This window comes from Gekko japonicus, unplaced genomic scaffold (genome assembly GCF_001447785.1).
Source record: "Gekko japonicus isolate JY-2015 unplaced genomic scaffold, Gekko_japonicus_V1.1 scaffold806, whole genome shotgun sequence".
Lineage (NCBI taxonomy): Eukaryota > Metazoa > Chordata > Lepidosauria > Squamata > Gekkonidae > Gekko > Gekko japonicus.
The window spans coordinates 586,988-608,612 of NW_015160234.1; the positions used below are offsets into that span (position 1 = coordinate 586,988).

General features: G+C 43.8%; 1 protein-coding gene across 1 annotated transcript in view; it reads left to right on the top strand.

The window, feature by feature from the left end:
* Window positions 1-21,625, top strand: part of COL9A1 (collagen, type IX, alpha 1) — a 140,607-nt gene that overhangs the window by 29,747 nt on the left and 89,235 nt on the right. Inside the window, exons 7-11 of the mRNA XM_015412655.1 lie at window positions 11,370-11,453; window positions 11,979-11,999; window positions 14,958-15,032; window positions 15,564-15,599; window positions 15,713-15,775. Of these exons, the coding sequence (XP_015268141.1) occupies window positions 11,370-11,453; window positions 11,979-11,999; window positions 14,958-15,032; window positions 15,564-15,599; window positions 15,713-15,775 (279 nt within the window). The remainder of the gene's footprint in view (window positions 1-11,369; window positions 11,454-11,978; window positions 12,000-14,957; window positions 15,033-15,563; window positions 15,600-15,712; window positions 15,776-21,625) is intronic.

Consider the following 21,625-nt stretch of genomic DNA (forward strand, 5'->3'; position numbering starts at 1 on the left):
ATGTAAGAAAAGTGTGAAGTACCCACAGTCAGTGATGGACAGAAAATAATTTGTACCTGCCACATTTCCAAGCAGGCTTGGATATATTTGTGAAAGGTGGTCCCCCCCCCCTCAGATAATGAGGCATGCTGCATTTTATGTCCCATAACGTAACAAGAGGTTTGTTTCAGGGAAACAGAAGGGAGGCATTCAAGAATGCATGCACATCAAATTTAATCTAGTTCCATAATGTTGTATATCATCATTCTAGTTTACCCTATTTTACAAAATTAGGATTTACTAGAGTTGAAATTTTGTGATTAATACAAACAAGTTGTTATTTTCACTCTGTTAATGTACTGCTTTTAGCTGCTATACTGAAGTATAGAAAAGTCAACCAAGGTGATGAATGACTCCATCAGGACCAAGCTAGATGTGCTACGCAGTTCTGTAATTTTTTTCTTCAGAAGTTTTTTTTTAAATGAAAAGCCAGCTACAGAGGCAGTGAGCAAAACAGGGAAATGACAGAAAGGGGCTGCTTAACCCTTACCCTTTCTGCCATTAGACTGCTTAAAACTTTCTCCCATGAGTTACTTTCCCACCTGTGGCCAATTCTTCACTACAAAAGACTGGCTCCTATTTCTTGTGGCTCCCTTTGCATACTGTTTTAGAAGGCTCTTAGAAGGAGCATGATTTGGCCCTCTACTTCTGTTCACGGACTGTCACCCCCACACACTCCCACATGAATCTCTCTATCTTGTCTCTTTGACTATGTACCTCTTTGACCATGTACCTGGCGGAGGAGAGTAGTCTTGTTTCAAGCGGTGTGAAACTTTGCTTTCTCTGTCCAGATGCACCCATCATATGAGCCCAGGCATAATAGGTCTTCAGTCAACTGGCTGCCTGCCTCTCCCCACAAGTGGCCAGATACTGCCTCCTGTCAGTCAGTCTCCTGTCATGCCCCAATCTCCTCCATAGACTTGATGAAGGAACTTTCCAGACAAGTAGAAAGTGCCTCACTAATTGGTTGAAAGTTCCGTTTGCAGCTGGAACAATTTCAGGATTCCAATACATCCTGGCCCCACGGGGAGTGAGAGTAGGAGTGGAAGATGGGGAGTCCAAATGAAATGGTTATTGGAGGACTGAATTCAATCCGTTTGAGCAGGCGATCCTGATAGGGGAAGGGAGGAGCACAGCTCGCATCACAGAAGAAGTGCTTAAATCTCTTCCTGAAGATCCAGAATAAGGAATGAATGCAGTGAACGTATTGCTTATTTCCCTTCTGGATTTAAGGGGGTTACAGGAGAATGGGTTCCAGCCCATTATAAGATGGGGCTGCAGTGAATGAGAATTTGCTACAGTTAATGTTATCTGTGGAGAGGAGACAGACTGGTGCTAGGGTGACCAATGCTGGGTTGAAAAATTCCTTTTAATTTGGGGGGTGGAGTCTGGGGAGGGTGGGGTTTGGGGAGGGGAGGAACATCAGTGGTGTGCAATCCCATAGGGTCCACCCCACCAAAGATGCCATTTTCTCTAGGTGAATTTATCTGTGTAGTCTGGAGATGGGTAGTAATTCCAGGAGATCTTCAAGCCCCACCTAGAGGTAGGCAATCCCAACTGATGCAGACATTTCACTGGTCACAAGAGTTTGATTAATGAAATAAATAGTTGGCTACCCATCATTACTATCTTGTTCCTGTATCCACCATGTATCTTGGTTTACCCCTTCTCTGCTGGGTACGTCCAGCATTCAGGGGTCTTCCCCTTTCTGGGTCTAACTTCTCTAAAGCACAGTGAGAACACAAGGAGGAGGTTATTGTTGCAAGTTTTTACAGGGTTTTGTTGTTGTTTTTGCTGCTTTAGTTACAGGGACCAAAAAACAATGTTCATCAGAATATAGATCTAAGTTCTCTTAATTTGTTGAAGTTAAGCAAAAATATGAAATTGTTGGTTTTATTTATTTAATTTTTAGTTGCCACTCACCCAAAGGGTCTCATGGTGACTTACAACATAAAAACCAATAAGGTAAAAACAACATAATAACAAATAACAAATAAATTCACTTCACAACCAATATATTACTCCCTGGACTGACTGCCTACAGAACATTTTTGAGCAGCAGAAACTAAAAATTTTACTATCAGGCAAGATAAAGAAGTGCACATCTGATCTAGCCACATTTATCTACGCAGTTGCAAATTATCTATAAAATACTTTGATTAATGGCTTGTAGGCAGTTAAGTTACAGGAAAAGGAAATAACAAATATAAAATGTTAACATTAAAATATGTAGTTATCATCATACCATTATTAAAACAGCCCCAACATATGGTTACCCTCCAAAGGCCAACCTAAGTAATTCAGCTTTGCATGCCCTGTGGAAACTAAACATCTGGCAGGACATGGGTGTCATCCAACAGTGCATTCCACAGGCTAGGGGTCACAACTGAGAAGGTTTTAATACAGTTTGTGGCCTCTTCCTGCTGCATCTCACTATGTCAGATTCCTGCAGCAATCAGTTCCCAACAGCTTTCATTCAAAGAAGTAAAGTTTATTGAGACAATTGATAGTATACAGATATCTTAACCATTTTGTGTTAGAACTAAATAAGAGCACATGAAGCAAGCAGTTATACATCATTCAAGGGGGCCTCCTGATGGACCAGGGCCAATCAGGGGTCAGGTAGAAGCCCACCAAAACAACGGGCATCAGTTCCCAGGAGAAACACTACACCGGGCACTGAAGGTCAAGCAGAGATAATAGAAACACAGAAGACCCACCAGAATAGAAACTTAGCATTCCAGAGTCACCCCACTCCCATGGCAGCCAGGGCTAGACAGAGGGCTAGCTGACATTCTGCCCCCCCAAAGATCTTAGCCACCCGGCTTATTCGGATACTGTTTGTGAAAAGCACACACAAGCTTAGGGGCATTAACATGGGAGTCCAGTACCCATTCATTATGAGAGGGGTCAAAGTCATTCCATTAAATGAAATAGCAAAGGCGGTTACGTTTCAGCTTAGAATCCAAAATCTCTTCCACCTTATGGTGTGGGTCACCATTCATCATCAGAGGTGGAGGGGCTGGTGGTCATGGTCTCTACTGGTTTGGGCCTGAGTCAAATTTCAGCAAACTAAAATGAAATACAGGGTGCACATCTTTAAGGGATTTAGACAAATCAAGCTCAACAGCAACTTCCCCCACCTTACGCAGCACTGTAAAAGAACTAACATATTTCCAGCCCAATTTCCTTCTGGGATGGAGGCCCCTCAGATGTTTAGTAGATAAATACACCAAGTCTCCAGATTGTAAATCCCACTCAGGGGCTCGTCCTTTATCGGCCTGAGCTTTGTAATCTGTTTTGGCTTTGTCAACAGTTTTTTGAATGAGAGGCCACTGGTCTTTCAAGCCTTGCCACCAAGTCTGAAGGTCCCCAGGACTAGGATTCGTAGTGCCTACAGTAGGCAAAAGGATACCTTCATATCTATGCATGGCTTTAAAAGGGGACAGTCCAGTGGAGCAGTGTACAGAGTTATTGTAACTGTATTCCGCATAAGATAACAGGTCAGCCCAATCATCCTGTTGGTAGTTGGTAAAGCAGCATAAAAATTGTTCAACTATCTGATTAACACGTTCAGTTTGTCCATCTGTCTCTGGATGATGGGCTGTGCTGAGCCCCCTGGTAATGCCCAAAATCTGCAAAAACTCCTTCCAGAACTGGCCTTATGGATCCACCCAGCTAAAGTCAGTGGGTTGGTGGAGTTGAGGACCTTCTCCAGTATCTGGTGATTTAGCCCAATACAATACTATTCAATCAGGACCTCTTCAGGACATCCCTGCACCTTAGCCACATACATCTTGAACTCATCAGAGAATTCACGGACCATCTTGTTTCCTTGTCACAAGGCTCATAGGAGGGTTCATGTCTTCTCTAATTCCAGGGAGTCTTCATATTGTCATTGCAGGGACCACATAAAAGCTGTCATGTCATAGAGCTCGGGATCCCTAATGTTGTGCAGACCCACAAACCAATCGGCTGCCCTCTATCTCAGGTGCAACCCTATATAGTCCACTTGGTGCTCGTCAGTAGCAAACTGAGGACCCGAGTCTCTCAGGAACTTGTGCACCTGCAGCAGGAAGAAGGACAGTTTGTCGGGGTCTCCATCGAAGGTGGCATCCAACATTTCATGGGGCCGGTCAAGTCTGGGTGCTGGCGCCACTTGTGCAGGGGGTCCCAATGGCCCAGCCAGCAGCTGATCGCCTGCCCCCCCAGAGGATTGATGGGAATGGGTACACTTCCCATCTGATCTTCAGCCTGCGCCATGTCGTGCGGCTGGTCCTGCCCCTTTCCTCCATCCCCGTCCAGCAGGACGGCGCGCGTCTCATGCTTTACGGCATCTGTGATGAGCTGAGGGATGTTAAACACCATCTCTTGCATGTCCCAGTGTAAATCCTCATACTGCGCCAGAAGTTCTTGTCACACCCGCTCGATTTGCATTTCCTCGCTCTTAGCCGCTTTCCCATAGTCTCTCCCACACTCATCTGGGTAGCGGCTACCATGGTGTCTGCCATAGGCAGGCAATCTCAGGTCACGAGTTATTGCCCAACTCTCTTCGGTGCAGCTTGGGGCATACGGCCAGGAATAAGAGTCTCGCCAGAATCTTCCCAGTTGTTCAGTATCAACCCCCACTGTCGTGGTCATCACCGTGGTGGTGGGAACTGGTTCCTCCTCAGCGGTGGTAACTGGAGCGCTCCCAGCATCATCGTCAGCCATGGTTGGGTACGAGTCCAGGAATTAAAAGGAGTTCTAACACTTTGTCAGACTCCTGAAGCAATCAGTTCCCAACAGTCTTCATTCAAAGAAGTAAAGTTTATTGAGACAATTGATAGTATGCAGATATCTTAACCATTTCATGTTAGAACTAAATAAGAGTGCGCAAAGCAAGCAGTTATACATCATTCAAGGAGGCCTCCTGACGGACCATCTCCTTGGCCAGATTTAATGTTCTTGTCAAAGTAAGTAGTCAAAGTAAGTGAGGCTTGTCAAAGTAAGTAGTCGGGTCCAGTCCAGCAGCAGGAAAATCCAAGGGAGTCAGGGATGGTAGTCATGGATTTCATTAAGGGCCTCCTACTTTATTCAAGTACTGCTTCTGGCATAATAGATAATGAATCTTATCTAAAAAGGCTTAATATATTTATTTGAGACATTTCAAAGCAATTTCCCCAAATATTTGTTTTTCACAAACTTTGTCCTCCTTCCCAATATCCCATCACAAATTTATTTCGAAACTACCAGCACCCCCAGGTTTGAAAGCAGTTGCTGATATGGTAGTGGACTCAAAACTCCCATGGTCCAGTGTTGGATTGTGGATGTTGTTTGAACTAGCTATCAGTCTGATTATTATGTCTTGACAAACATAATTGAAATCAGTTGAGGGTTTATTTTCTTATGCCTCAAGGAATTAATAATCTAAAATAAACTACTGGAAAGAAAATAGAGGGTGGGGAGGGAAAAAAGAGAAGGATAAATGTTAACAAATGATGGCACACACACTTAAGATTGGGTTCAGTAATTATATGCTGTTCATATAAAGTTAGGTACTCAAGATAGGCATGATTATCATTTTAGCCAGAGGTCATTTCGGGGGGGATCGCAGGGGATTGCAGTTCCCCCGAGTGAGGTACGGGGGGCGAGGCACATGACGAAGCCCCGCCCCCTGCTTCCGGCCGCCCCGCTTCCGGCCCTCATTCAGCCAGGAGGAGGCAGGAGAAGAGGGAGGGTAAGTTGCTTCCTCCCTGCCTCTCCCCACCCCTGCCTGCCTGGGGCCAGGGACGGCCTTCGCGGGGCTTCCTTGCACTCCCGCCGGCCTTGCAGGTCCACCGCCGGGCCCCTCATGGGGCTTGGCAGTGGAGCTGCAAGGCCGGGGTGTGGCATATGCTAATGAGTTATGCTAATGAGTTCCCCTAGCTCTTTTTCTACGAAACGACCCCTGATTTTAGCCCTCTTACTGAAAGCAAGACAGATATACAATTGAAATTTAACAGTGATTCAGTCTGGCATTGTTGCTGGTGCCGGTCAGACTCTTGCCAGGGGAACAGCCTGTCAGCTGAGTGGGTGCCCTTCCCCTGGCGGCTATGGGGACACTCAGGCCATGTGCCTCTGACTGGGTTGTGCTGTCATGTGTGCCACTCTGGGGAGCATCATCAGGAGTTGCTGCCTGACTGGTGGGTATTGCTGAGGTTGCTATGAACTCCAGCATGTTAACCATGCAGTCTGCATCTTATGGAGGGGTGTGTGTGTCCTTTCCTCCCTGCAGAATGCCCATAGGGGTCTAACCAGTGCTGCTGCTATTATGTTGGTGGATAGCTACTACTACTACAGTAGACCTCAGTACAAAAGAGCAAGAGTCCACTAGCACCTTAAAGACTACTGGATTGGGCTGTGAATCAATTAATGCTGAAAAAGAAATCTGGGTTTATTCCCAAAACACAGTGGTGGTGGTGGTGGTGTGGTGGTGGTGGTGGTGATGGTCATCGTACGGCAGTGTGTGTAGTATAGCCAAGAGATCCTAAGATTGTATGACAGTCAGAAGTTCTAGCTCTTTTAGTGTTATGCACCACTAGGTGGCAAGCTAGATGTGACACAGAGGCAGACAATGGCAAACCACCTCTGAAACATCTCTTGCCTTAATACAGTGATGTGTTGATTTGACAGGGCACATTAGGAAAGTTAGGGAAATACACTGCTGCTTTCTGTTCCTCTCAAAAGCAGGGTAACCAAGCAATTTTCATTTCTGGATGCGTGACTGGGATAATCTAGGTACACATAACAACTTGTTGGGTGGTATATCCTTCATTTTATTTATTATATTTATTTACAAAATTTATATCCTGCCTTTTTGCCCAATCAGAGCCACCATAGTGGCTGACATTTATTTATTTATTTGTACATACACACATAATCCATTTTTCTTCCAATGGGGACCTACAATGGTTTACATCATTCTCTCTTTTATCTTCGCAACAACCCTGTGAGGTAGGTTAGGTTGAGAGGGTGTGACTGGCCCAAGTAGGCTTGCAAGTCCCCAGGTCAGGAAGGGGGTTCCCTGAGTTTTGGGGGCTTCTCCCTGTCACTGGCCAGCTGGCCGGTGGGCAATACTCCACCCCCAAACAGCCATGTCCCCACATGACTTCCCCAACACAATGACATCACCCAGAAGTGACATCATCAGGCTGGAGCATCGCATGTGGAAACTCTAGTTTAAGGGCAAAACTCTATGGTTTTAAGCTGGTTTTACCACAGAGTTTTGCCTTAAACCAGAGCATCCCTGTACAATGTCCCCAGCATGATGACCTCACTTCTGGGTGATGTCTTCATGTCAGGGACATCCAGGAACAACCCCCAAATCCCCCCACTGGAGCAACAAGGGGACCTGGCAACCCTAGGCCCAAGGTCGCTCAGCAAGCTTCAATGGCAGAATGGAGACCTCAACCTGGGTTTCCCAAATCCTAGTGCTACATTCTAACTGCTACACCACACTGGATCTCAATTAAAGAAAAGCATTATAAAAAAACAATCAAATCCGAAGTAGTATAGATATATAAAACACAGAGACAGCAATTAAAACATAAGGCAGACAGGAAGGTCATTAAGGGAACACTAGACAAAACAAAAAATCCGCTCACTGATGGAAGACAGTAATAGGAAAAGACAGTTCCTGGGAGGGAGCCCCATAATTTTGGTAACACAACTGAGAAAGCCATCTCTCAAGTTTCCACTTGTCTAACCTCAGAAACCAAGGGTGCCCAAAGCAGGGCCTCAGAAGATGACTGTAGCAGTCAGGGAAGTTCATATGGGAGCTAGTGGTCTTTAAGGCATGGTGGCCCCAGACTGTATAGGTTAGTTTTGTATGAACAACAACAACAGCAATAATAATAACAATAACGTAATAACCCAATTATGACCCACCATGTAGGTTCCTGTGGTTCAGAACTAGCATGTGATATGAACAATCATTCTTACAGGATACCGACAAGTCAATAAGCTGGTCCCTTGAGGAACACAATCATACAGTGATCTCATGAGTAAACTGCTGTGATTAATCTGAAACTGTCCCACCCCGAATTATTTAGAAAAGTTATATTGATAAGTAGCTTGGTACAGACAGCAGTGTTGACCAACCAAATCATCAAAATAGTATCCTTTATGTTGCTGACATGAAAACAATCATGTCTATTTCACAGAAAATAATCCATTAACACAAAAGAAACTGATGAACAGATCTTTTAAGATTCTGCAGGCACTCAGGAATATGGAGAAAGTTTCATTTAATCAACACAGAGTAACTTTATTGAGGAGAAAGAAAGAAAAGAATGCAAGGCCTTCCTGAATCGTTGGTAGCGGTTCTCTGTCCACTTTGCCCAGCCATGAGCAATATTCCCTCTAAGCTGAGTTAGTGTGAGCTAGCTCACAGTTTCTTAGCCTCCAGCTCACACATTTTTGTCTTAGCTCAGGAAGGATGGCTCCAGAGCAAACTAATTTATGTAGTAGCCAAATCACTTGCTCGCAGGTTTAATGCCAGTAGCTCACAAAGTAGAATTTTTGCTCACAAGACTCCACAGCTTAGAGGGCGCATTGGCCATGAGTAAAGCCTGGGCTTGAACTTTTCCAGGTTCTAGTATGACTGCCTACTTTATGGTTCTGCATTTTTCTGCCTTGTCTTTCATTCTTTCCTTTGCCACTTTGTCTTTGCCCACATTTGGTCATTGTGATCTGGAACTATGAGCAGTTCTGTTACTGAGGTATGTATTAGATGTCTAAATAGTTGAGCTGCAGGAGGAATGCCCGTAGTGCAATGTGGAGATGTTCTGTAATTTCTTTAAAAATTGTATGGTTCTGTTTGATGGTTTTGACTTCAGCATCTGCAGTTCTTAGTGCTTTCTTTAGAATCCTTATAAACCTTTTGGCTTCTCCATTTGCCTTGGGCCAGTAAGACATTATTTTTCTGATGACAGAGCCCAAGATATTGAGCAACTTGTGCAAAAAGTGTGCTGTTGATTGGTGGCCCATTTTCACTACTCACCACCTGCGGTATTCCAAAAGTGGAAAATACCTTGTCCAGTTGTGATATGACAGCTAGTGATTATGTAGTAGTAACCAGTTCAACAATGGGAAATCTGGAATAGTCATCCATAACAGCAACCAAATGTGAGCCAGTGAGGAGGTCAGAGGAGTCAACATTGACTTCTACCAGGGTTGAGAAGGCAAAGTGGTCATCTTTTGTATAGGTGGAACTGTATAGTGCCTTACTGCTGCCTGACAAAGGATACAAGACTGGATACAGGATCTAACTTCAGAATCCATTTTTGGGAACCAGACCTTCTTCCAAAGAAGTTTTTCCACTCCTCGTGTTCAACTGAGTTGAAGATACACTCTGAGCCCACAAGGCATAACAGTCCTGGTTCCTCATAGACACAGGCCTGTGTTGGTGACCATCAGTTCCTGTTAGATGCCAGAAAAAGACTTTCAGATGGCTAAGTTATCAGGGGTGAAATTGTCAGACACTTGGAGGAAAGCATTCCATTGTCCATTCTGTTGTAATTACATGCAGCAGACAGGGATCTGTATCTGTGGCTTCTTGAAGTCTGGAAGTTAACTCTGACTTTGCAGTCTATCTTGCTTCAATTCGGCTCTCTTGCTGGGCAGTCTACCTTGCTTCAATTTGGCTCTCTTGCTGGGCTCAGCAAGCAAGATAGAATGCAAAGCCAGAGTTAACTTCTGGAGCTTTTGGGGCTCCCCCATTGAGACAGAGGCCTCAGAGGAAACGGATGGCAACCTAGGTGATCTGTAGCCACTTCATTTGTGACTGTGTTTAGAGGCAAAAAGGGAGTGGTTAATAACTTCTGTGAAAAAGGACTGTAAAAGATAATACTAATTCATTTTAAGGACACAATTTGTTGTCTAATACTTGATTTGTTCAGTATTTTTTGGTGGTTTGCATACTTGCGTACACTGTACATCCATTGGTGGTTGACTTACCACCTGGAGGTTGGCAACCATACCATACAGCCATCCCAACACAACATTCATAGAGAGACTGAAGTATGTCCCCCCCCTCTTTCATAAGGCCCTTTCAAAAATGTTTTAAGAAGGTGTCAAATCTCACACAGTTATAACTGTCTCCTTCAAGATGGCTCTAGTGTACACAGAAGCCAGGCCTGCAGAATTTCACTTTGATATTCCATTTTTAATTCTTATCGACTGACCCCTCCGCATCCACTCTTCATCTAGTCTTCTGGAAGGAAAAAAAACTCTTTTTCATAAACAATATAGCTTAAATTGAACCATGATAGTATGTTTATAAAGTGTAGAGCAGAATTCTAGTTACAACTTTAAGCTTTCTAAAGGAAAACAGCATCAAACATTTGGCAAGGAATATTCAGAAGCAACTATTCAAGCCTGGTCTACTCATACAGCACATCGAGGTGGCAGAATTAACTGCAGGTGGGGGACAGTTTTCACATTTTCTGAAATTCCCCTACAATAATAATTCATTGTAAGTGAAAATTAGCACAGCATGTGAAATACTAGGCTATAACAGATGTAACCTTTTCCCCATGTGCCTTTTTTGTTTGCTTGCAGGAAGTTTTCAGATGGGGGGGAAACATTAATAATGAGAGCCTCCCTCCTCTGCTGCATGTGAAGATTGGGTTCATGTTGTCCCTGTAGAGCTGAGCAGCATTATGCATTCCTAAGCAGGCAACGATTGTTAAAGTTATGCATTTTTCTTTATACGGAACTATTTCTCTTCAGTTTATGCCTCTATTAAACTCCATTGTGGCAAAAGAAAAGTTAAACAAGTTTTGAATTGCATATTTCAGAATCAGTTGTGTGAACACAGCTCATTTAGGGTTTTTCCCCCTCTCAGGTAAAGATATACTCGTACCAGAACACTTTTGCCCTTTTTTGTTCATTCACATTCTTCTCTTGATTCAAATATATCCAGGAAGCTATTCCAACTGCAGTTCCAGTTACTGTATTTTCTAGCTTGTGTGGTCCAGTTGATATATTTTTACCTCAGAGACCTGGGGGCTACTCGCACCTCAGCCAGAGACTCCTCAAGTAGCCTGTTGGTTAAGTGCTTTCATCAGCCTCAGTTTCCCATTCATAAAATGGGAGAAATTATTCCCTTTCCTGTCAAGATCAATGAGATAAGGAAAGGCTTTTACCTGTGTTGTGCCTAAAGGAAAGGACAGTGTTAAACAATCAAAGTACATAATAACGGTTTCAAAACATGCCAGGGGTAGCTGAGTAGAATGCCTGTGCTGCTAAATCACTATGAAAAGATGAATTTCTGTCAATAAAATTAATTTTGTCCTCCCTGTCCCTAGTTTGAAATCCAGTGGATGCTGATTCATTGTGACCCTCAACGACCCGAAAGAGAAACTTGTGGTGAACTTATAGGCAGCATTTCGGTAAGATGATAGCTAAAGACCAATGCTTATAACTTTGGGGGTCGATATTTAAAATGCTTTAACCTCCACCCCCCCTTCAAATGTATTAAGGGGTATACTGAAAAGTATGTCAGCTGGGGTTGGGGTTTGCCCTTGCCTAATTATTCTGTTCACAGGCTAGATCAAGGTGAGTGTTGCTACAGAGGTGCATGGGGCTGGCTGCAGGGCAAAGGGTTAAAGAGTCGGTGTCATTCAATCCCTCCTTTCCAGCCATCAGGTTTCCTCCAATCTCTGTTACCCTCCTCCACAGCCATTCATTAGCAGAAAGAACAGTGTGTATTGCAGGCTGTCTTTCGAGGGCTTTGGAGGAATCCTTCTGCAAGAGATTATTAGTTCCTAAAATCCATCTGTGGCAATCGGAGAAAGTGTCTATGGCTAGTCCAGTTCCAGGCAAGGAGTTTTCCTGCCTCCTAGGGGTTTTCCTGCAAGTCATTTGCCTTTGCCTGTCTCAAGTAAGTTTTGCCTGACTTTGTCTTGTTCTTTCAGATAAGCCAGACAACCATTGAGGTAAGTTTTAAAGGCAGGATGCTTGCTTAGTTCAGAGACTTAATTTTTTTTAATACTCCTGGCTGTGCTCTAATTTCTGTGCTCCTCCCTCCCCTTTTCGTTTTTTTGGTTGGCAGTCAAAAGGTTTGTGTAATGGATTTCTAAGGATATTGTTACAGCAGAAAATATACAGAAACTATTCACTTCTAGCAGCATCTGACTGGCTGTTCTTGGAGGCACAATACTTGACTAGATGGATGTTTGATTTGATACAGCTAGGCAATTTATTTTTTCCTTTAATTTAGAGGAGACTGCTGTGCAGGAGTATTGTTTAGGTAAGACAGAAAGGAAAAGTGAGTTCTCCCATTGTTCTCTGATCTGAAAACTCATTTCAGACAATCTGTGGGTAGAACTATACACACATGCAGTCGTGCTCGGGGGGGGGGGGCTCTGTTCCAACAGTCTACTGATTGCATGCAGGGCAGGGGTGGGCCTGAAACTAGGATACCTCCCCCCCCCCAGTCTTCACCAAACCTAAAACATTATCTGAGAAGAGTTTACATCTCTGGCCTATACAATGCTGCCCCTCCTCCCTCAAATCTGAAATGGTGCCCCTCTGCTTTGAAAGGGGTTCTTCTATTCTGTAAAATCTTTCTATTCGGTATAAGTTGTCAATAAAAACGGATACTTGAAGTGACTTAATATATATTAGCTACCCCTTACCTTGTTAAATACTCATTCTTGGAATTATAATCATGGTCAAGAAAGAATGGTAGAAATAAGGGTTTAAAGTAGGGATATGCAGGGACTCTAATCCATTTAATGACTGTGAATATGGAACAAGAAATTGTTAAAAATATCTTGAATTAATACACATCTGTGTATAATACATGATACTACTTGCTGTTACGCAGAATGGAGATACTTGATCAGGCTTTCAAAAGCAGGGAAACATCAGAAAATGACAGAGTGTAATACAGCATCCTATGAATTATCCACATTTTTATAAAAATACACATCAGTAATAAGATCATTATTCTTTGGAGCTGTAATGTAAGGAGGGGTTATGGCTCAGTGGCAGAGCACATATTTTGCACACAGAGGGTCTGAAGTTCAGTCTTTGATTCTTTGGTGAAAGGCTCTCAGGTTGCGTGACTATTAAACAGCTCCTATCTGGCTAGAGATGCATGTGGTCTGATGCAGTATTAGGCAGCACCTTGTATCACCATGTCTTGCAATAAGGAACAAGTCTTTCAACTCACTCTTAGAATATCAACTGGAAGGCCTGAGTCAGGTATACAGTTTCCAAAGAATGCCTGAAAGCAATTCTAAAAAGATAGCATAATCATCAAAGACTGCTGTGGTACCCTGAAGGTTAATACATTTATTGTGGCATAGAGTTTCACAGGCTAAAACCTGCTCCCATCAGATGTCAGAAAAATAATAACTATGAATGGCTTCACAAAAAAGAAAGAATATGTACCGTAGCGCCCAAAAAATTAGCTAGTTTACCGCTGCATGCAACTATTTATATGACAGGCCGAAATGGCTACTCTTCTGAAAACTGCATGAAGAAAAAAATGCCTATTTTAAAATGCTGGTTGTGAGGGAAGGAGACACAAGAATTATGGCTAGAACTGGAAGTCAGCCTGAACTAGACAGGAAAGTAGGTGCCCCTGAAAGCTGCCTTCAGTGTCAGTAGTTCACCTTCTCTGCAAGAAGCGTGAGGGTAGAGAAAGGGGCCTGGTAGAGGCTTACTCACAAAGCACCTATTGTGAAGTTAAGTTTGCCTGGCAGTTGGAATTTAGTCATAAAAAGAAAACAGTGACATGTAGAACATGAGGGCTTTTTCCTAAGCTATTCTGAAGAATGAATCAATTGAGCACTCTGGGGTTCCATGAAAAAGGAAAGCATATTTTGGAATGATTTAGGGTTTATTTGGGATGATATTCAGGTTTTTTTTAATTAATAAAGCAGAACTCATTTTTAGAAGAAAACTTTACAAAGAAAACAGTTTTACAGAGGGGTAGATCAGGGTATATTTTAAAGCAGAAAAATCTCAGAACACTTACATGGATATTTAATTATAATGATTCCTCTGGTTTGTAAGGGAAATCATAGTGCTTATTTGCAGAGATCACTTTACTTTCTCTCGCAGTGTTATTACTGGTTTTGCACAGGAACAAAGTTGGTGAATATCTGGTCCAAAGAACATTATTCTACTGTACCCCACCTCAACTGTTGTCCTGAAGTATGCTGCCACCCCTAAGTATTCTTTCAATTTGGGGTCTCTCTCTACACACACATATGCAGTGCTTGCCATAGCAATGTGCAAAATGGCTCCTCTTAATATTAGGGTTGCCAGCATTGAGTTGGGAAATACCTGGAGATCGGGAGTGGGGGGAGCCTGAGGAGAGTGGGATTTGGGGAGGGGAGGGACCCCAGCAGGGTACAGTGCCATAGAATCCACCCTCCAAAGCAGCCATTTTCTCCAGGGGCAACTGTTCTCTGTAGTCTGGAAATCAGTTGTAAATCTGGGAGATCTCCAAGCCTCACCTGGAAGTTGGCAACCCTACTTAATATCTAAATCCACAGATTATAATTACATTTTACAAAAAAGTAGCATCTGATTGCCTCTGCCTTGAATGATCTATCAACTATTTAAAATAGTTATTGAAGAAGGACCAGAGTTCTGCACGTTTATTAGCCTCGACGCCATCTTGGATTTTTGTATTGCTTCTCAGTCTTTTGGCTAAGATCAAGTGTGTGTAATTATATGGATTAGGAAGAGGTGTTGAGGTGGGAATTCAGTGGCACAAGTGCAACTATGTAGTGCATCAGGACAGGGAAGTAGATCATAGGTAGCTCCTGTCAAAATACCCCATGGCTGCTATTTCCCTATTATCCCCCTCCCCATTTGTAGCATGATTTCTAAGATTTCCTCTTCCATTGTGTAAACTTTCTTTTATTCCTTGCCAGAGAGGCCCCCCAGGTCCACAAGGTCCCCCAGGCCCTCCGGGACCACCAGGAGTTCCTGGCATTGATGGTATAGACGTAAGTGGTTTTTTTCTGTATGACCTGGACTGTATAACATGATACAACTAGCACTTGAGGAATTCCTCTCCACCGTCATACAATGACATTGCTGTCCCTCTGAGTATATTTAACATGTAGCCCTTGAGTTTGTCAACTGTCCTGTTCATCGACAGTAGAAATTATTTACCAATATTATGTACCAAGAATCCTAGATGTATATTCCAAGTCATGTACCTCAAGGGACAAGCAAAACTTTATTTTTTAAAAATAAAATCTGCATTAAGAATATAATGGGATTGTCTTCATTTGTAATAACGATTATGTGAGATTAGTGTTTGTAATCTGCAATAAACACTAAATACAATTATTACATTGTAATTAATTCTTATAATATTTAAAATGAGTAATAAAGGGTTCAATATACAGGAAGAAGTAATCAGGATTTTGCTTGATAATGTCTGAATTAGTATTTTACATGTGGTTCTGTTCATATTATCCCACACCTTAAAATGCATTTTATTTCCTTATTTCCCTCTTCTATTTCACTAGGGGGACAGAGGTCCTAATGGCCCCCCCGGACTTCCGGTAAGTGTTCTGCACATGTTGGTTGAAGCTAAATATAGACGAGATGATAGTATTGTAGGATCTCTATGTACAGGTCTTACTTTAATTTGTCTTTAACAAATTCATTTCTGCAGGGCCCAGATGGTGAACCAGGCAAACCAGGGGCCGCTGGATTGCCAGGCGAACCAGGAGCTGATGTGAGTAGAAGTTTACTTCTCTTGAAGCAGGCAGAGCCCTCTGTGTCTTATGTGTGATATGTATTAAAGTTCTCTGGTGTGATTCCTGTCAAGGGCTTTAGAGCACCATTTTGAATGGGGTAGTTCCAAAGAACTAAAAAGGCATTCTGGTGCAGATGGAATGTGTGCTGTTTCTTTTTAAAAACCTGAACATAGCAGCTGATGAGCTAAGCAACTGGTGGGGGGAACACACTCTACATCCATTTTTCTTGGATTCAGGCAAGATGAAAATTATGTGTTGCAGCTTGCTTTCTTTGCCTGGCATAGCAGGGCATAGCAGAAGGAAAGGGATATACCAGTAGGAGGAAGGTTGGTGAGACTGGCCAATGTTTCATGGCAGGGATCCAGTGTTTATTTTAGCATCAGAACCTGGGAGTAATCCATCTGCTTCCTCTGTCCTCCTCCTCCACCCGTTAGCTATTTGGGATCAGCTAGCATAGGTTCCCTTGGGGATGGGTAAAGGGAGAAACAGTGGATGTACTTATCAAACAGACCAAAATACCAGAGCTTTTTGTTAATACAGTTACAAAATTCTGTCTGAGAAAGCAAGATGATAGGATTATTCCTTTTAAAAGAAAGCCTATATGTTTCCTGAAAACAATTTTTTCTGCTTAATTTTTCATGTGGGGTTTGTGATTTTTTTAAAAAAAGAAAGTTAGACACTGAATGAGGAAATAAAATAGTAGTTGAGGTGTTAGTTCATTGTACATCAAATATTTGTGACCTAGTTTGTATCTTATGCCAGCAGACTTTTTCATGTTAGGCCATGAGAATAATTCCAGATATGTGTGTACCTCTGTCAAGCTTCAGTTTTGTTACTTCACAATTCACTTCACTGCTGGCCATAATATCGGGGGGAGGGAATTCCTGAGGGGAGTTCATGGGGTGTTGAGAGTGAATGCTTGCAGAAGCCATAACCAATTCTCTAAGTTGTGCCCGAGTGCCAGTTCCCATGGGAGCTGACCTTGGAGACACTTCTGCCATGCTAGGATACAGATCAGATAAGGCACCATTGTCAGGGTTGCCATAGTAACCTAGGGGCTGGATGATGATGTATGCATGAGATGTGCAGTGTTATTTGTCTTACCTATAACTGGGGATTTTTCATGTTTTTTCTCAGTTCTGACATAGAGCATGTTTCCAAAAGTAAGCATATCTCAATAAACTAGCACTGCTTGAGTGTATTGTGGAGAGTGTCTTAACTGGGGGACCTGACAGAGTGTCAGAACTCCTGCATTGCTCTTCATCTGCCACCCCAATCCTAATTGGGATGGGGAACGGAGATGAAGATGGCAGGGCGAGCGCAAGTACCGGGTCTGAACCTGAGAATCCCGTGCTTGATCCCGACAGGAAGGGAGACAATAAGGCTATGGGTGCTAAGCCAAAGAAGCACGTCCTCTTCAACCCCCCCCCCAAATCAGAATAGTCCTGATCATTGGGAAGATCCACCATGTTTAGCCAGCACACCTGGTTTCTGTGGGGCCTGTGGGCGATCAGATCGGGAAGGACAGAGAGTCTCCCGTACCTTCCATGATGACGTGGAGCTGGGCAGCCTGATGGAAGAGTGAGAAGTCGGGAGGTGACCGTGGCCAGTTGGGCCTGCAGTGAAACAGCTGAAAGAAGGACTCCAGTTCCTGATCAAAAACCTCCCCAAAGTGGTGAAGGAACTTATGGTTAAAGAAGACTCCGAGGAGTCTGGCGAAGAGGTTGCAGCCGAGGAGCTGGAATGGTCCCCTCCCATCCGGAGAAGGGATGACTCCAAGTGTGATCGGCCATGGGACGCCTTAGAAGCCACCTTTGTCGGCAGCCCGGGGAAGCTGGCTTTCTTCACCATCCAGGTGCGGAAGATGCTCTGGGAGTGGGGCCATACCTTTGCCTCCGATGAGCAGCAGGTCGACTATGTGGGGTCGAGACTCCATGACCAAGCCACAGACTGGTTCATGGGGCTCTATAATGTCACTGCCCCAGAGCTGCAGGACATGAATGCTTTCATGCAAGCCTTGCGTCACCAGTTCGAAGACCCACTTGAGCTGGAGAAGGCCCCCCCCCAGGGGCCTACGCAAGGGAACTCTGTCGGTGCAAGAATACTCTGATGAGTTCAAATCCACCACTGCTAAGCTGCAGGGGAGGCCAGAAAAAGTGCCAATCAAATTTTACCGGGCCGGGCTAAACACTGTTATTCTGGAGAAGACTCTGGACCAAGACAACCTCCTGACATTGGGGGGATGGATCCAAGTGGCTTGCGAGGCCGAGTATCGGCACAACCTAGTGAAGCTTTATCAGTACTGTGTGCCTGGTCGAGGTGTGGGGAGCCAAAAGGCAGCTCGGGGCAGAGGGCCACTGCCTGGAGGGGATCGGGAGCACCACTTGTGGAAGGGCTGTGTCTCCGATGTGGGAAGGCTGGCCATTTCATAGCAGAGTGCACAAGACGCCGCAGTGGGGAAAGGGAGCTCAGAGAAGAGTATGAGAAGAAGCCAAAGTGGTTGGGGAGGAGGTCGCAATCCCCCAAGGCTCTACAGGCTGCGGAGTTCAAGACTACAGAGAGTTCTTCCTCCAGTGATTCTGAGAGGCCTCAGGGGGCGTGAAAAGGCTGGGACCTGTTATGAATGGCACCAACCAACAGGTCTGAAAGTTCCCAGCATGAGAACCGGTGAGATCCTCTTCCTCCCTTTTCTTTGTGACTGTCGCCGTACTTAACCCTGAGGAGGGGACCCATATCTGAGTATGGGCCTTTATAGAATCTGGGTGTACAAGAGACCTGATAAGTCCCACCTTAGTTATGGGGGTGGGGGCCAAGGTGCATAAACTAAAGGAACTGGTAGTTTTACTCAAATGGACAGTACCACAATGCAAGTGTTCCAGTACTGCACAGTACACTTGCAGGTGGGGGTGTCCGAACATTGGGAACTGAGATCCTTTATAGTGCACCCATCAGCACAATTCCCAGTGGTCCTAGGCAATCTGTGGTTGCAAGCCCATGACCCCTACGTGCAGTGGAGTGTGAGGACTCTCACTTTCTTAGACCTCAGATGTAAAGAACATTTATGGCAGCCAGAATGGAGGGAGGAACCTCAGCCTGCACCTGAGCGCATCTGTTTAGCAAAGGAGGAACTGAATGACATTTTCCCAGAGTATGGAGACTTGGCTTGGGTGTTTGAGGAACAGGAGGCAGATGAGTTACCTCCCCACCGTAAGACTGACTCTGCAATCGAGATACTGCTGGGTCATAAGTTACCTAAAAAGAAATGGTATGCTATGAGTCCTGCAGAGAAGGAGGAATTGCAGAGATTCATAGACAAGAACCTGGACTGGGGGTTCATTAGACCTACTACCTCCCCTTTCACTGCACAGGTGTTTTTCTGGAAAAAGAAGGACAGGGGCTTAAGATTATGTACTGATTATAGGGGCTTGAACATGGTTTCTGTGTCAAATGCCTCTCATCAAGGGTTTATTGGCGGAGGCCTCTCGGGGAAAGATATTTACTAAACTGGATTTGTGAGATGCCTATTTTCGAGTGCACATAAGGAAGGGGGATGAACACAAGACTGCTTTTAACACCCTGTTGGGGCAGTTCGAATACCTGGTTATGCTGTTTGGACTGGCGGGCCACCCGGGGGTGTTCATGAACTTCATCAATGAAGACTTGCACAAGCACTTGTTTAAAGGGGTGGTTGTTTATCTGGATGACGTGTTGACAAGATAAGGAATCACATGTGAAACTGGTGAGAGAGGTTCTTAAAACACTATATGAGAACCAACTTTATGCTAAACTGTCCAAGTGTGAGGTTCACAAAGAGGAGATGGACTTTTTGGGGTACCACATCATGAGGGAGGGGGTGGGGATGGATCCCAAGAAAATCCAAGATGTGGTGGGGTGGGAACCCCCATGCAGCAGAAGGCAATTACAATCCTTCCTCGGATTCGCAAATTTCTACCTCCCCTTCATCCCAAATTTTGCCCAGGTTACTCTCCCAATTACTGATCTGCTAAAAACGAAAGGGAAAGCCCCAGAGAGTAAAAAGGGCAGGTGTAAACTACAGTGGTCTCTAGAGTGCCAACAAACCTTTGATAGACTGAAAGCATTGTTCACTTCTGAGCCCGTTCTCCACCATCCTGACAACCTATGTGTGCAGAATGCCACATATGATGCAGATTGTATTTCTAGTTCAGTTGGGAGGAGCAGGTGAATCATAAGCATTATATACACATTCTTCAGGTCACAAGTGGCATTTTAGATACAGGGATCTGGATTATGACCTATTTAGGTACCTGGGCCTGTGTGTATTAAAATGTTATGGTATGGTAATTTAGCAATCATAATTCAACATGTGATCAAGCTGTAACATAAAGTATTTACTGTACCAAACATGGACCATCCAGCGGGTCATTTCCATACATTGAGATTTATGTGGAGTCAAGATCAATGTAATGCATCACTATGGCCAAATTACATGTGATGCTGAGATGAACAGGAGCTTTGTGGCATCCTCCCTTTAAGACAAACAAAATTCTATTTCAGCAGACGTTTTCATGGACTATTGCCCATTTCTTCAAACAGCAGGTTCATGGGGCCATTAAATGAGGGAAATGCAGAGTAAAGTATTATGTAACATTCAAATCTAATCAGGAAAAATACAGAGACCATTCACTAGCTTAGCTATTCACCTTCTGTAATGGGCAGGAAGTTGCAGGTTTTTTTAAGATAGCCACAATTATAGCGAGATAAAAATCCTAAATCCCAGTTCAGTGTATGTGTGTGGAAGGGGGTATGAAATCTTTGAATAAATCCCAGTTGAGCTGCTTTACACTGGAGTCTCCTTTGAAGTTCTTTTGTTGAAGGATAGTGACTTTAAGGTCAGAAACTGAGTATCCCAGGAAACTGAAATGTTATCCCACTGGTATTGAATATTATGATTTTTAATATCAGATTGGTGTCCCTTTATTGTGTAAGGATGACTTTTTGTCCAATGCAGAAAGGAGAGGGTCATTCTTAACACATGCTGGTATGTATCACATTGAAGAATGACCAAGTGGATGAGCCCAGGATGGTATAGCTGAGATTATTGGAGCCTGTAATAGTATTACCTGAATGCATATGGGGACAAAGTTAGCATCTTGATTTGTTTCAGGGCTTGGAATCTGAGTTTGCATCTCTTTGAGGTCATCCATTGTTTTTGACAAGGTGCTATTCTAGGTCAGGAGGTTACTTGTAAGCAAGGAATGGGTTGCCATTCAAGGATTGTTATCCAGGATGTTCTGTAAATTATGGGTGTTAGGCTGGTTATGACTGACTGGAGTGGTTGTGATACTAAGGTTTGTTATCTTTCCTCCCTATGTCAGAGGATGTAGTGATGGTCACAGGAATAAACAGCTTTAAAAGGAGATTAGATAGAATCATGGAGGATAGATCTATCAGTGGCTGCTAGTCATGCTAACTAAGGGAAATACCCATCTTCAGACACACTAAACCTCTGAATCCCAGAGCCAGGAGGCAACATCAAAGGAAAGCCTTGGCCCTTCTGCCCTGTTGTTGGCCCTCCAGAGGAACTGATTGGCTACGCTAGAGTATCTGAAGAAGTGAGCAGTGACTCATGAAAGCTCATACCCTGCCACATATTTTGTTAGTCTTTAAAGTGCTACTGGACTCTTGGTCTTTTCTACTGGTTGGCCTCTGTGTGAGACAGGATGCTAGACTAGATGGACCACTAGTCTGATCCAGCAGGGCTCTTCTTATGTTCTTATATCTCTCAAGCGTATATTCCCTCATGGAGGCACATTTCTTTAATGATATTACCAGACACTATTCTTATT